The sequence below is a fragment of the Xyrauchen texanus genome, chromosome 44, assembly GCF_025860055.1.
Source record: "Xyrauchen texanus isolate HMW12.3.18 chromosome 44, RBS_HiC_50CHRs, whole genome shotgun sequence".
Taxonomy (NCBI): Eukaryota; Metazoa; Chordata; class Actinopteri; order Cypriniformes; family Catostomidae; genus Xyrauchen; species Xyrauchen texanus.
This window is the reverse complement of record NC_068319.1, coordinates 10,403,605-10,418,385: the sequence shown is the minus strand read 5'-3', so window position 1 is coordinate 10,418,385 and position 14,781 is coordinate 10,403,605. Positions and strand designations below refer to the sequence as shown.

The 14,781-nt window shown below is 38.4% G+C and overlaps 1 protein-coding gene across 2 annotated transcripts in view; it reads left to right on the top strand.

Annotated features, from left to right (window-relative positions):
* The first annotated feature begins 704 nt into the window (after positions 1 to 704).
* LOC127636850 (neurobeachin-like) overlaps positions 705 to 14,781 on the top strand; it is a 158,908-nt gene continuing 144,831 nt past the window's right edge. For both annotated transcript variants that reach the window (XM_052117621.1, XM_052117622.1), the window contains exon 1: positions 705 to 980. In XM_052117621.1, the coding sequence (XP_051973581.1) occupies positions 705 to 980 (276 nt within the window). The remainder of the gene's footprint in view (positions 981 to 14,781) is intronic.

Here is a 14,781-nt window from a genome sequence, read left to right as displayed (position 1 = left end):
TAATCACTGGAGTTAAGGATTACTTTTATGTTGCCTTTATGGAGCTACAAAGGTCTGATCATTATTCACATGCATTGTAAGTTTTAAACACTTTTTTTTAAGCTGGTCAGGCTTGTTTTAGCTAGCCAATTTGATTTTAGCTGGTCTCCCAGCATGACTAGCTAAAAAAAGTGTTCAAAAATCAAAACTGCTCTAAAACCAGGCAACTGACCAGCTGACCAGGCTTGGCGACCGGCTAAAAGCCAAACTGCTTAGGTATCTTTTTTTTTGTGTGTGTGTGCAGTGTTCGAGGAGTTTTACCAAGACATAAACCAAGACATGATGATTGACAATCGGGCAGCAGCACGCAGGCGTGGTGAGCGCTCCTGCAGACAGGGGGCGTCAACATGGCGTCCTGAGAAAGACAACACAGCCCGACACAGCACCGATCGTTCTGCTGACATCAGGCGGAGAGAGGGACGAGCAGCAGTCACAGAGGGGAACGTTTCGCCAAACATTAGACGTATTTTCGTCCTGTGCATCCATCCGAACGGCTGAAAGTATCTGAGCTTGGATGTGGCCGTCTCGGAGGCGGTGGAAAGCCTCGTAACAGCTGATCGAGAATTTTCCATTTTCATCTGTAACTGATGCTGTTGCTCAGTCTTCGGTGATACAAAAGCTGGTGAGACCGACGCGACCGCTCGTTTTTGGGATCCGGGTCGGAAATGTCGAGCGAGAAACCGGTTTTGGCACCGTGTTCCGCCTCGCTCACGGACCGAGAAGCCCCAACACAACCACCGGGTTCGGGGCAGCAAGTCGTTACGGGCTCCGTTACCGGGGAAATGATGGTGTCTGGATCAGGCGCCGTGGTTCTACCTGCCGGGGTGATAAACCCCTCGGTTCCGATCCGGAATATCAAGATGAAATTCGCCGTGCTCATCGGATTGATCCAGGTCGGGGAGGTTAGCAACAGAGACATCGTGGAGACAGTTTTAAATCTGGTAAGCCAAATAATACAGATCTTTGAACGCATGTTTTATTTAACACGCAAGATGATGTCATATCACATTTTATTTCCAGGTGATCAGATGCACTAAAGTCAGCTTTCTCAGTACAAACATAAATTGTTTCCCCCTTGAGGTATTTCTGCTGCCTGTCTTTTGTTGACTTCGCTGTCAGATTCATTACAAGCAGCTCCAGTTTAGAGTGACAAAATAACCTACACATAACCGCACCACGCCATAATTCATTCTTCCAGCGTGTATTACACAGTGGCCCGCAGGATGCTGCATTTATTTGCTGTCCAAAATTGATACAGTGTATCAACACGCCGGCCTACAACAATGACTCGCCAGATAAGTAAATACACATCTTAAATAGGCATAATAGTATGCTATTATAATTGTATATTTCTCGCTTATATACCATAGTCTTAAAGACACGGCTTGTATTATAAAAGGATATTTCTTAAATTGTGGTTCCTTGATATGTAAATATGCTACGCGACGCAGGCATACGTGGATTATATTGTGGATGTAATTAATATTCAAGGCGCGTGAACGTGTCGTCTGTGATACTCATTATTATTAAGTTTAAATAGTGTCCTGTATTTTGGCACCTGTTCTTTCTTCCTCTTTATCAGTTTATGTTAGATATGGCTGCTGTTTTGCTCACGAGTCCACAGGCTGGCTGATGGAGGTGGATTAAATCGGGTTTTAACTGAATGTTAACTCTTGTTATGAAACGGTTTAGAAAACGTATTAACACAGATTCAGTAATGCCCGCTCTATTGGATGCTGCTGAGAGGACCATTGTTTTGAGGGAAAGGATGGAGTGTGTGCCGACATCCTTATCAATAATTTCAGGCCTCTTTAACGCTGCTCTAATGGTAGCAAGTTTTGTTTTATGCGCTGTTTAGACCATAAGCTGTCGGTTTACGGTGCACACCGCAGCGATGAGGTGATTTAGTGTTTAATCGGTGACGTCGGTCATGGAATTTCCACTGGATCATTCAATTGAAGTGTAGAAATATGTCGGTGGCGAACCCGTTCAAGGGATGCTGCAGCAGTTTCTCAATGCGCAGGGATGCAGAGTCCCTGTAGCCGTGCATGTGGAAGCAGGTGGCGGCGGAGGAGGGTGGGGGTTGCTGCAGTGGTGATGTGCACTGAAACCTCGAGCCAACGCGACTTAAACTGTGGAGAGTAGAGCAGCAACAGGACGGAGAGACGGGTCATGTGACTACATTGAGGTTCAATATTTCCGTTGGGACGTTCGGAATGGAAAGTCACTGCTTATTTCCATACTACACACTACAAAGCTACTTCATTTAACGGGTCACCTGTGAGTAGAAGATGCTGCCAGCCAGTGAAAGATTGAAAGTACAAAATTAAAATACCATAGTTACTATGATAAAATGTGGTAAGTGGTTGTAAGCCAATCATCAGTCATGTCTTGGGACACGTAATCTTTAATCCGTAATCTTTAAAAATATATATGTTTACATGCATGGGAAAACAATTGAAAAACAACAGTACGGATGCAAAAATGTGTTTGGTGTGAGCAGCCCTTTAAACTGTTTAAAAGAGAGCCCATATTAATCAAGAGGGATCACATGGGAAGTCTGCATGTATTGGCAACACAATTATTCAGACTTGCCAACAAGGGCCATTTCCTTTCATACGTTTTTGCACTTGCTCTAGTGTGTTTACTTTCCCTTGTGGCACGACCGGAAGTGTGTTGTGCCAGCAGAGTGGGAAACCCGGTTTGGGATCTCGCATTGCAACCAGGAAGTAATTGCGTTTGCATAATCAGGGGGAGTGATTTGAAGGTTGCATTACATTTAGGTTTGAGCTTTGGGTTTGGGGATACAGTTTATAAAATATGCATTCCTCTTCACTCTATTACAGGATGTACAACTGAAAAAAAACTTGCTCCACAACTCGCTTTTGGCACCCCTCTGTGAACATTACACATAAGCCCAACACGCTTTGTCCACTGGGGGCAGTGTTTCACATTTTGGCAAGCACAGACCGATTTTAGCTAAAGAAAAGTCGACCTACTGTTTCCGTTCCACTGTCTGAATTCACCATGGGTTCCCTGGAATGTTTGTGGGTTTTTTTTATTTATTTTTTATTTATGAGTAAAATAAAGTTAGCGGTAAACATTACTTGAAGATACTTGGATGCTTAGTTCTACAATATAAATTAAACAAACTCTTGCATCAACTTGAATTTTTAAGCCGCCGTGTTAAAAAAAAAAAAATTTTGCTTGTAAGTTACTAGATAAGGACTACAAATATCACAAGCATGTGAATGTACGTGTCTGATGATACAGAAAACCATAGTACTTCTTATCTAGCCACTTGTTAGCAACATACTTTAAAAAAATGTATGACATTTCTGTAAAAACATGGCAGCTTCTAAATTCACATTTGGGGTATGACTGTGTGTAATGTATGTTGTAGAAAAAAACCTAAAGTAAAATTGATCACACCATATTTTACACACAAATCCAAAAAAACTCATAGGAAAATCCAGAGGGAAACCATGGCTCAAAAATGTTAATTCTCTACCTGAACAGCTCTATTTTTATGAAAATTATGGTTACCATGGTCAGTTTTAGGGAGAGCCCTACTCCTTCCGGAGCATCAGAGAACAGTGGTTATAGCGGTTAGTCTGTGCCCCAGAGAAGGAATGAGAAGCAATGCACCGTGTTTGGCACAGCACTTGAGGTATACCTTATGTATTATTCAGCCTCGTCTAAAACAACTGCTTTTGTCTGAAAACAGCCAATATTGATTGATGGAAAATGCCATTTAGGAGAGCAGATGTATTGGTTGCCCTAATTAATTGGCTGTTCCAAAAGGAAAAAATATACTTTTTTACACTGATATTCATTTTATACTGGATGTTTATTTTTTACCGTTCTATTTTTGAAAACCTTTTTAAGACTTTACAGCCTATCACTGATTGTTGCTCTTGTTTTGCCAATTTTGTGCTGCTTCTAAGGGCTGAGGCCTAATTTAAGTGTGCTAGATTCAGAAGCCCATTTGTGCTGGGTGTTGAAATTCAGACCAGAGAACACGTGTTGTGGAGCACTGCTGTTAGACCCTGAATGTAATTAGAGTCGTCCTCAACCTCGTGGCCTTACTGCTGTATGCCAGCCGCCCCTGCCACCCAGCCTCAGAGCAAATGACACGCACAGGAGGTGTTGGAAAAGAGAGGGATGGTCCTGATCTGACAGTAAGATGAAAGTGTGTCCTTTGGCTCCTGTCACAAGGGCATGTCCGCCAGTAAAGATCCACGCAAACAAACTTTAAAAGTATTTTCTGAGTTCAGTACTAGTTAAGCTCAATTGACAGCATTTGTTGCATAATGTTGATTACCACAATAATTTATTTAGACTTGTCCCTTCTTTCCTAAAACCCCCCCCCCAAAAAACTAAAAGGTTACACTGAGATACTGAGGGGCAATCAGTAAACGTTAAAATACTTACTGTTTCAAAAGTTTTGCCACAAGAAATAAACATAATGCAATATGTTATTATGTAAATTAAGTGTGATGAAATCACCTTCTAGATTTTCTTGTGTAAAGTTATATCCCCTTTTACAACTGCGCAACCCTAAACAGTCATAAAAACAACAATTACATAAAAACATAAGAACTTTAGAGCTCAAATAATACACAAGGATTAACAGAAGAATTCATGTAAGAGCTTTTACAAAGTTAGAGGCTTCACATTTCTGCCTGTAAACCCACCAAAATTAGCCCCAGTGACTGCTAGTATAAAAGCCTCACGGTAACCTTGTTTTTTGCATATTTAGATGAGTCTTAATCATTTTTTGTGGTAATCAATATAGGCCACAAATACTGTCGATTAAGCTCAACTTGTATTGAACCTGAAATATTCCTTTAAACTTTAAGAATATACATTTTAGATTGAATTTATCCCTTTAAAGTTTAAAGGGATAATTATCATTATAATGAAAATTCCATCATCATTTGGCTTTACATCTTTTTGCTAACCTTCTCTCCAACATCTTTTTGTGTTCCATTGAAGAAAGTCATAAAGGTTTGAAACAGAATAAGGGTGAATAAATAATGACATAATTATTTTTTTTTAGTCAACTATTCCTTTAATATACACATCTAAAAAAATGCTCAAAGCCTCCATACTGTATGTAATAACTAGGTGAGTTTGTAATAAGTAGCAAATGAACAGTATATCTACCAGATTTATTTAAGACTCTATTTCTCAATGTAATCCTAACACTGGTCTCGTTCCAAATCATTTCTGCTGTTCTGTATATAGGGTCAAAGCGTCTTTCATTTCTAGTGGATCATATGAAGACTTTCCTGACTGTATGCAGGGCTCACAGCTCCCAGTGGAAGTGACATAGTTACTATTGTAGTCACAGCTGCAATCTCACAGAGTTCACCCTCAGATAAGTTAGGAAATGGGCTTTATCCTTTTGGCTGTATTATACTGTATTACACTAATTCCAGTTGGTTTACATAGTCACTGGAAAATGTAGCTTTAAAGGGATAGTTCACCCAAGAATAAAAATTCTGTTATAATTTACTCACAATCATGTTGTTCCAAACCCATATGACTTACTTTCTGCAGTGAAACAAAATTAGATGTTTGGTGGAATGTTAGCTTCAGTCACCATCTTTTTTCCAATCAATAAAAGTGAATGGTGACATGATGACAGAAGTTTCTTTTTCGGATCATTAATGCTGAAATTATAATATGATTTGTGGTAATGTAGGTGTGTGGTGATTAAGTTGTAATATTGTTTATGATAGATATACTAATAAAATTTTTCTTTGATGTGTGGTCACCTCCTGCCATTCAGTGTCTCCTATGAACCAATCTGCTCTCTGTCTTTATTTTTCGTTTTTTAGCTTTCTCTACCCCCACGTTATACACACTCCCCTGCCATTAGCAAAGCATCATTGTTGCCATGGAAACGGCACCAAGGGATTTTGCTGCTTGCTTCCCACCACACCAACTGTTGTGATCTCTTCCTGGCCAGCTGGATCTGAACTAATGTGGACAGGAGGACATATAGAATAGTTTGTTTTCCAATAGTGTTTTAACTGCCCCATCCTCAAATAACAGTTTCTGTGACTGGTTCACAAGCACTCATGCTCATAATATGAGCCAAAAACACACAATCCTCTCTGAGATGCTCTGAATACACAAACTTAAAAAGGTCAATGATGGTGGCGTTGGGCTGCTTCAGCTGGCTTCAACAGGCCAGGTCTTCACATCTCACATCTTCGGTCTACAATGCCTTCAAAAGAGCACAACAGCAAGCCAGCACAGCTGAATGAAACACAATGGGGGGTCTACATTTTAGAGCTATAACTTGACATTGTGTCTTTTAAAAGCTGCGCAAGATGTATGATAATGTCAAAGCCATTTGTCTAGTGCACTTTTATGTAGAAATCCAGACTGGCACATGAAGGTGTCCTGTGTAAGTACACTTTGGATGAATCTCCGATGACATCTTTCTCCTCTCTCCCATCTCTCTTCTCTTCACCTGTGTTACTGACTGAGCACCAGTAGGCAGGCCAGGGGTGCAAGGATAAAAAAAATAGACACTGCAAATGCAGATGTATAAGTTCCACGAATCACAAACGAGCCGTTTTTGCAGCGTGGTTTAAATAAATGTGTTTTCACTTCTGAAACTTACAGTATGGTTTTATAGTTTTTACATTTTACAGTATTTTGGGTGATCTGTACTTTTAATAATGCAGGTTATGAACACAATGGAAAGCTAATGGAAATTATATATCTGGGTTTGTTTTTATTTTTTAATATACTTCGTTAACTGGACGTTTTTAATGCAAATTATAATGATTAATGCACTGCTTTGAGGTGGCTGCTTGCATCCTAAATACACATCAGGAGCGTCTTTCCCTAAGGAGCTTCTCTCTTTCGCACTTGCCCTCCTGTGGCTGAGCTGTTGTTGTCTGTCCAAAAGGATCATCTCATTATTCACATCCACTCTGCAGAATTACCAAGGTCAGGATGCAGTGCTCAGTCAGCACAAAAAGTCCTTTTGGGCACAGAGACAGCAGCACAGCTATATATTGCTCAATCAGTCTCTTTCAAGATATAACCCTGCGTAGATAAGAAAATCAACAAAGAGCATCAAGGAATATGGAACAGGAAGAAAGCACAACACAGTCACAGTACACGGTAATCTCTAAGGTCAAAACAACACAAGGGAGCTGTGAAAATGCACAGCAGAGGTAGGCTAGGATCATTATGTTTGTCTATATAAATAGCCCTTTACAATCAGATAAGCTACAAAATCTATTTATTAATCAACCAACTGTTAACTATGCATTCTAGAGATCCCAGCAGATGTGACCTTAGCTAATATTTGAGCGAACAAAGCCGTGGTAATGCTTACCTTCTATCGTAAGGCTGATCTCTTGCTTTAATGAAGAAAGGTCTGCTGTGTCATCGTTCTTTGTTGAAAGCGTTGAGAAAGAGATGCATATGCACTGTGTGCTCCCTGCATCTATTGTGCCACAGTAGAGGTAAAGGGGTGGTACATCCAAAAATGAAAATTCTGTCATCAGTTACTCATCCTTATGTTCCTCCCATATGACTTACTTTCTTCTATAAAAAAACATAATCTAGGGATGTCCCGATACCATTTTTTTTAGACAGAGTACGAGTACTGAGAGAGTACTTTTTTCTTTTCTGGTACTCACTGATACCAGGTCCGATACCCAAGATATTGCTTAAATATGTGACCCCATCTGTGAAAACCCAGCTTAAGTAATGTAAAAAAACATTCTGTGAAAATATAACCATGAAATCTTTAATATTGATTTTGTTGGCTTTGTCAAAGATTTGCTGAATTTTGGGCTCATGTTTTTGAGAAATTCCAATGTAAAAACAAGCTTATTTTTAAAACTGCAACACATTTAATTGACAATTTTGTCATCATTTACTCACCCTCAAGTTGTTCCAAATCTGTTTCAAAGAGTTTCTTGCTTCTGTTGAACACAAGAAGATATTTTAAAGAATGTTGGTAATCAAACAGTTGAAGGTAGCCATTGACTGCCTTAGCAGGAAAAAAATACTATGGAAATCAATGGTTACCGTCAACTGCCTGGTTACCATGAGTCTTTAAAATATCCTCTTTTTTTTGTTCAACAGAAGAAAGAAAATCATACAGATTTGGAACAACATGAGGGTGAGTAAATGATGGGTGAACTGTCCCTTTAACAGGTCAGTCTCAAACTTTGTATACACAGAACCACACACTGTAAAATTGTCTAGATGCAAAATATTGGATAATCTCAGGGATTCTTTTCACAAAAGTATGTCAATTTTGGTATTAAAAGGTCTATAATTAGTTATTCAAATAAAAAAAAAAAGCCTGGTTATATCATAATATGGGGCGCTTCCACCAAGAATAATATCATATAAGCTGTTTAAGCAATCAGCTATTTTCTGTTCCTGCTCGCGCTTCATAGGTGCCATGTCAGATAGTTGATTCAATGTATTATTTTGACACGTAGCAGGCCTTAAATGTCCTTAAAATAAGCAGATTATTATTGACAGAATGTTGAGCTACAAAACAAATAAGCTGTTATAAGGCCTGCTTTTTTTATGCTGTAATAAGGAAAAATCTCCACAGATATTGGAACCCGGCTAAAGTCGAATGTTTTTGCCTTAACTGGTGTTGAACTGATTGCGCTCGTGTGATTGATATTAAGGTCTATTTACACTTTCTAATGGTAGAAAAGAAGTTCCTGAACCGAATGATACAAGAATCAGCAGGTGTTTTTGTGCTGAAAAAACCCCCCAGAGTCAATTGAAATCAATGTTTAGGAATCCCACGTGTGGTATTTTTTTGCACAAAATTTGTATTTGCATTAAAATTTTGGTATTGTATCTCAAATCACTTGGTATAATATATTAATTAGAAACAAGAGTTTAAACTTTGCCGGACAATTTTAAAAAGCCAGTGCACACACAAGCACGACAGCTTCACAACTTTTTTTTTTTACATCAGAATGCATGTGTAATTTCTGCAACATAACACACAGTGTTGTGAATCTTGATTCGTTCATGGCTAAAAAACTACTGTAGGATCAGAAAAATCTAAACAATTTGGCTAAAAGGTTATCTAGAATTATTTACGGTATTTTGAAGTGACCACGATAACAATATCGTGAATGCGACATACCGTAACATGCCTAAGCGAGAGACATCTTAATACCAGGTGTAAACGGGGCCTTAGACAAGCATACTTTGTGAACAATGTTTAGCGGGAGATAATGTTTAGAAGAAGGTGCAAGTGGTGTTCCTTCATTCATGAAGACACTTTCAGAAATACTTGGCAGTTCTGTAAAAGATTTATATACATACAGTATGTCAGATATTAGGTAGTCATTTTTTACTTTAGGCTTTACAAATCATAGTTCCAAATGGAAGCACACTGATGACTTTTTTGTAAATATATTTTGGGGGCTTTTTGCCTGACAGGAAACTATTTGGGATCAGGATACAAAGCATGCTGGATTCAAACCTGTGTTTCTCACAGGTTTGAATTTTTTTTTATTAAGAAAATGTAACTAGTCTAATAATCAAAACAAAACAATACCAGACTGACACATTTTAATCAACTTTATAATGCAAGGTTTACGCAGCAGTAAACATTTACTAAAAGATTACATGTTTGCATACCCATACAAAGTCTTGGTTTTACTGAGTCATCTAGTAGAGAACTGCATAACATCACTCATATGCATCTGATTTGATAGGGAAGGTTGAGGCATCTCCTAAGGCTGAACATCTGTGGGTCTCACAGCTTGCAATGCCCATATTTTCTACTCTGGCAGATGGATATGAAGCAAGGGCAAAGGCATTGATTAAAGTCATGTTACAGTATGACTACCTGATGTACTGACTTACCTTGAGTTGTATTGTGCCAAAGCTTGTACTGATTGAGAACATTCCATGTACCTTCCCATTTTCTCATGTTTCCATTATGCAGTAAGTTTTTTTTTAATCTACCTCAGAATTATCATACTCTATTAGACAGGTTTGCTGTTAAATTAGTGTTCTGTTAATTGCCTATGGTGACCATGACTCCCTTATTTAGTGCAGAAAATATGACAAATACAAAAAAGAATTAGTTTAGATGGACAAAAAGTCATCCTGGCACCTTTTCCTATAGCCCTCATCTAGATATTTTGCTTCAAATTGAAAAGGCTGCACCGTTTCACTTGTAATGGTGGTAACCTTCATTCATAGGAGCTTTTCAAATTGAGAGGCTCTTATGAAAGAAGGGGGGTTTGAAGATTCACATGACCAATGCCTAATCCTGGAAAAGTCCACTCTAGCATCTCCCTGCCACAATTGGATCCCCATCGTGACATAGTCTCTGCTGGTCTTGAGCGAGACCCTTATCTCTTCTAATGAGACTCTCTATGAATGTAATCTCTATGCCATTCTGGAGCTGTGTTGTGAGAACTGATGTCAAGCCTTTCCAGACTGGGAGCGATTCTCTCTAGGATCCCTGATCTGTCTGGATGAGAGCCCAGAATCTGAAGAAAATGCTCGAGTTTTAGACATCATAAATTGCCTCTGTTTGACGGTACCAGAATTCTACTCTCAATATAAGTGAAATGTACCATATGGAGTGTATTTCAAACTGAAACATTCAAAATCCCTCTGCCGCTGTCAGCTGTTCACTGGAAAATGAATAAGGTCAGGAAAGTGCTACACAGCAAGCTATTACTGCTATTCTTTAAGTTATGAATGATACGCCACTATGCAGTTAATCTATGTCTGCATTGGTATTTACCCTTGCTCAAGGGTACAGTAGTAAAATTGAGGATAAGTACCTTGCTCAAGAGCACAAAAGGGCACAGCAGCCCCTTCTGTGGTTCAACCCTACAACCATTTGTTGACCTATTTACCCAGATAATTAACCACTACACCATAACATGTGGAGTCATTAGTTCACTAGTACATTTCATAGGGGACCCAAAGATTGGGCTTGTAAGGAGCAAGGTTTTACAGATCATGTGTTTTTGAGGTGTAGTACACAAATCAAAGAGGAAAGATCCAACAGGTTCAACTGGATCCATCTGTAAAATCTTTACATGGGGATCTATATTTTGTAACTAGGCTGTAACCTATAAATTAGGTAGGCTAGTGTTTCTTTATGTGAACACATCTCATATGTAGGACAATAAGAGTCTTTGCTACAAGGTCAAAAAAAGATTAATTGATGTGAGAGGCCATTGTCAGGCACATAAGATGGTGAATATGAGCCACATTAAAACTAATCTAAAATGAATGTAAATAAAATTGTCTTGCCATAAAAAATATGATTTTGGATCCACTAAAATAGGTGCAGAATCAAATTCTGGAGGTTCCGGATCCTGCTTGTTCTTTCACAAATTAAGCCATGCTTTCTGATAAATAATAGTCTTTGGCTGGAGGTATAGCTCAAAGCTTGGGTTAAGCATTAAGAAGCAATCTGAATTGAATGTAATAATTCAGACTACTCTGACTTTTGTGAATCAAGGTGTTTGCCATTCTGTTTCTGCTTCATCTGATAAGAAAGCTGCTTCTATTCTAAAACGATCAAATTGAAAATAGATTTGATATTTTCTAAAAGCAAACCAATTCAGTTAGAAAAACAAACTAGATAGATACAGCTTATGTTTTATGTTTATTGCTTTTATACTCGTTGTGGACATTTTGAATGAACTGGTGGACCTTTTCTTTTCTGAATAACAGCTTATTGCACTGCGGATAAAATAAAACAAATAAGGTTTTGTGGTTTCCAAGGCTGTTTATTTTCCAAGTTGAATGTGGAATTGTAAAATTGCAATGTTACAATCCAATATCTGCCTCCGGATATGTTGAACAAGTTGTCACTCTTTAGCTCAGACATCTACTGTTGGCAGAAATGGCATGTACCTCCCGCATTAAAAATGTTCTGAACACAGTGATCAGAAGGTTTGTGTTGGATAAGCTGTGCTCTACCGGATGAGAAGATCTTGAGAATAAAATCTGGCCTAGCTGTGAACAACTCATGTAATTGCTGCTTTATGGATATTGGACAGCACATTGCATAAGTTAAGAAACAATCTCGACAATGAGTCGAAAGCCTTGATACCATGCCCACAAAACCACGGTAGTACCATATTTTTCTGTAACATCAATTAAGCCATTCTCAATAGACTGCTGTCGCATGTTTAACGAAGAACACGTTTTACAAAGAATGTCTGGTGCTCCAGACGTGCATCTGGATGACATTTGTCAACCAGTTGAAAAATAAATTTTACACATTTCAACTAGGTTCTTTCTACGCATTTGTGTTGCGATTATATATTAATTTTAAATTAAGAAAACTAATTTCAAACATGTGGAACCACTGTCCACGCTTGAATTGAGTTCAGCCAAAGTGTGTGAGTGCCACAGTATCTAACAGACTGCACACTTCTTTTCTGATGTGCCCCACCCAGATGTGAGACACCTCTCCTTTCTTGTTTTCTTTTTTGGATTTTCTCCCCAATTTGGAATACCCAATTCCCAATGCGCTTTAGGTCCTCATGGTGGTGTAGTGACTTGCCTCAGTCCGGGTGGGGGAGGACGAATCTCATTTGCCTCCGTGTCTGAGACAGTCAATCCGCGCATCTCATCACGTGGCTTGTTGAGCACGTTACCGCGGAGATATAGCATGTGTGTAGGCTTCACGCTATTCTCTACCTCTCTCTTGACATTACACAAAGGTATATGATGGATAAACACATTAGCATGTTTTTCTACTTGCAGTTGTCTGAATGTGTATGTTTGTGTCTGCAGCAGTAATATAATCACATTTGTGCATCCGCAACTCTCCTCTCGGAGGCTGCGCTAAAAGGTCATATTTCTTTAATTCAGTGGTTTTCAGAAAAGCGGTTCGTTTCTCCATCAGTGTGTTCCAGACAGAACTGGATCTATTATAGAAAAGGGCAGCAGGGAGGAAATATGCTTTTAAGGCCTTCTATCACACAGATTCAGATGGGTCCGCTTCTGTGCTCTCGTAGGGTTTTATTTTTTTGGGTGCCTATTATATACTTAGTCACGTTATGCGTCTTGATCCATCACATTGCAATCCAATTGGGTATGCACATTCCAATTACAATTTGCCACACAAATAGGGCCCTATGCAAAAAAATATTTACAAATTCAGTTTAGATTTTTCCCAAATTTCTGGTTTTCTGTTATTTGTTTCTAAATTCCATGTTTTAAATTTTAATTCAACTTTTTCATAAAAAGGTGTTTAATTACATACCTTCTTAAAACTTGATCAGATGAAAATTAAACAATACATTTTCAACACAACATTGCATTGCAATTTTGTCATAAATAGCTTCTAGACAGATCCTCACAGTGTAATCCAAAGCACAACATTGAAGTTATTTTTTGTCAAATAAAATGTTGTACACCAGAGCATCACTGTATAAATTAAAATATTGATTAAAACTTATACAACACTTTACTTGAGATATTCCTTTATTAATATTAATTATTTTTATTAATAATAATTAAGTATTATTGTCTTGTATGTGTTTCAGGCTACGTCCACATTAATCTGGATACATTTGAAAAATTATTTGATTTGCCACAAATGTTTGCCAGAAGTTTGCAGCTCTTGGCCGGTAGTGGTAAACCTCTGGAAAACCTTTAGCAACAATGGACAATTGGTCGCAAGTTTGTCGCAATGCTCATTTGCATGAAAAAATTATCAGTGTCGAATTTGCAGCAAATTTGAAGGAAGGTGATGTGAAGGTTGTACAAAATAACATTTAACTTTAACAAAGCTATCAAAGTAGATAGCATGCACAACAACGCCGCTATAACATTGGCTAGCATCTTGATTGTTTTGGTTTGAATGGATCACATGACAGCATCACATGAAAACAATAATTGTATCGTTTTTCGACCATATCTGTTTTTCCTGTCAACACTACAACGTGAAGACAGCGTTTTCAAATGTATCCACTTGGTAGAGTATTTTTGAAAGGCTTTCACTAGACAAAAACACCGTCTCAGTTTAGAAGGAAGCCAAAACATATCGAAATTAATTTTCAAACGAAAACGGATCAGTGTGGCCTGAAATCACCTCCTGAGGTATTCTGTTCAGATTACTGTCTGTTTTGAATGTGTTTTAGAGGGCATTGAAACTTTTTATTTTCATGATCAGATAACTATTCAGTATCCATTCAGTAAAAACGCAATATTAACGGCTTTGTCACATCTAACTGACTAACCTTTGTGTGTGTGTGTGTGTGTGTGTGTGTGTGTGTGTGTGTGTGTGTGTGTGTGTGTGTGTGTGTACAGGTATGTGATATTGGAGGGAAAAGTCAGACAATTTTTTTTTACAGATGCTGGTATGTGTCTGTGTGTGAAAGTGTGGGGGAGGGGTGGATACATGCCTGCTTTGCTCATACACAGCCTCCATCTTTCTGCTGCAAAATGTTGTGCTGATACGAGTCTGGGTTGGTCTAATCTCTCATCACACACACACACACACACACACACACACACACGTTGGTGCGGATATCCTTATGAGGACTCTCCATAGACATTATGATTTTTATACTGTATGAACTATAGATTCTATCCCCTAAACCTAACCCTCACAAAAAAACTTTCTGCATTTTTACATTTTCCAAAAAATATAATTTTGTATGTTTTTTTTTTTAAGCGATTTGAATTATGAGGACACTAAAAATGTCCTCATAAACCACATTTATAGCATAA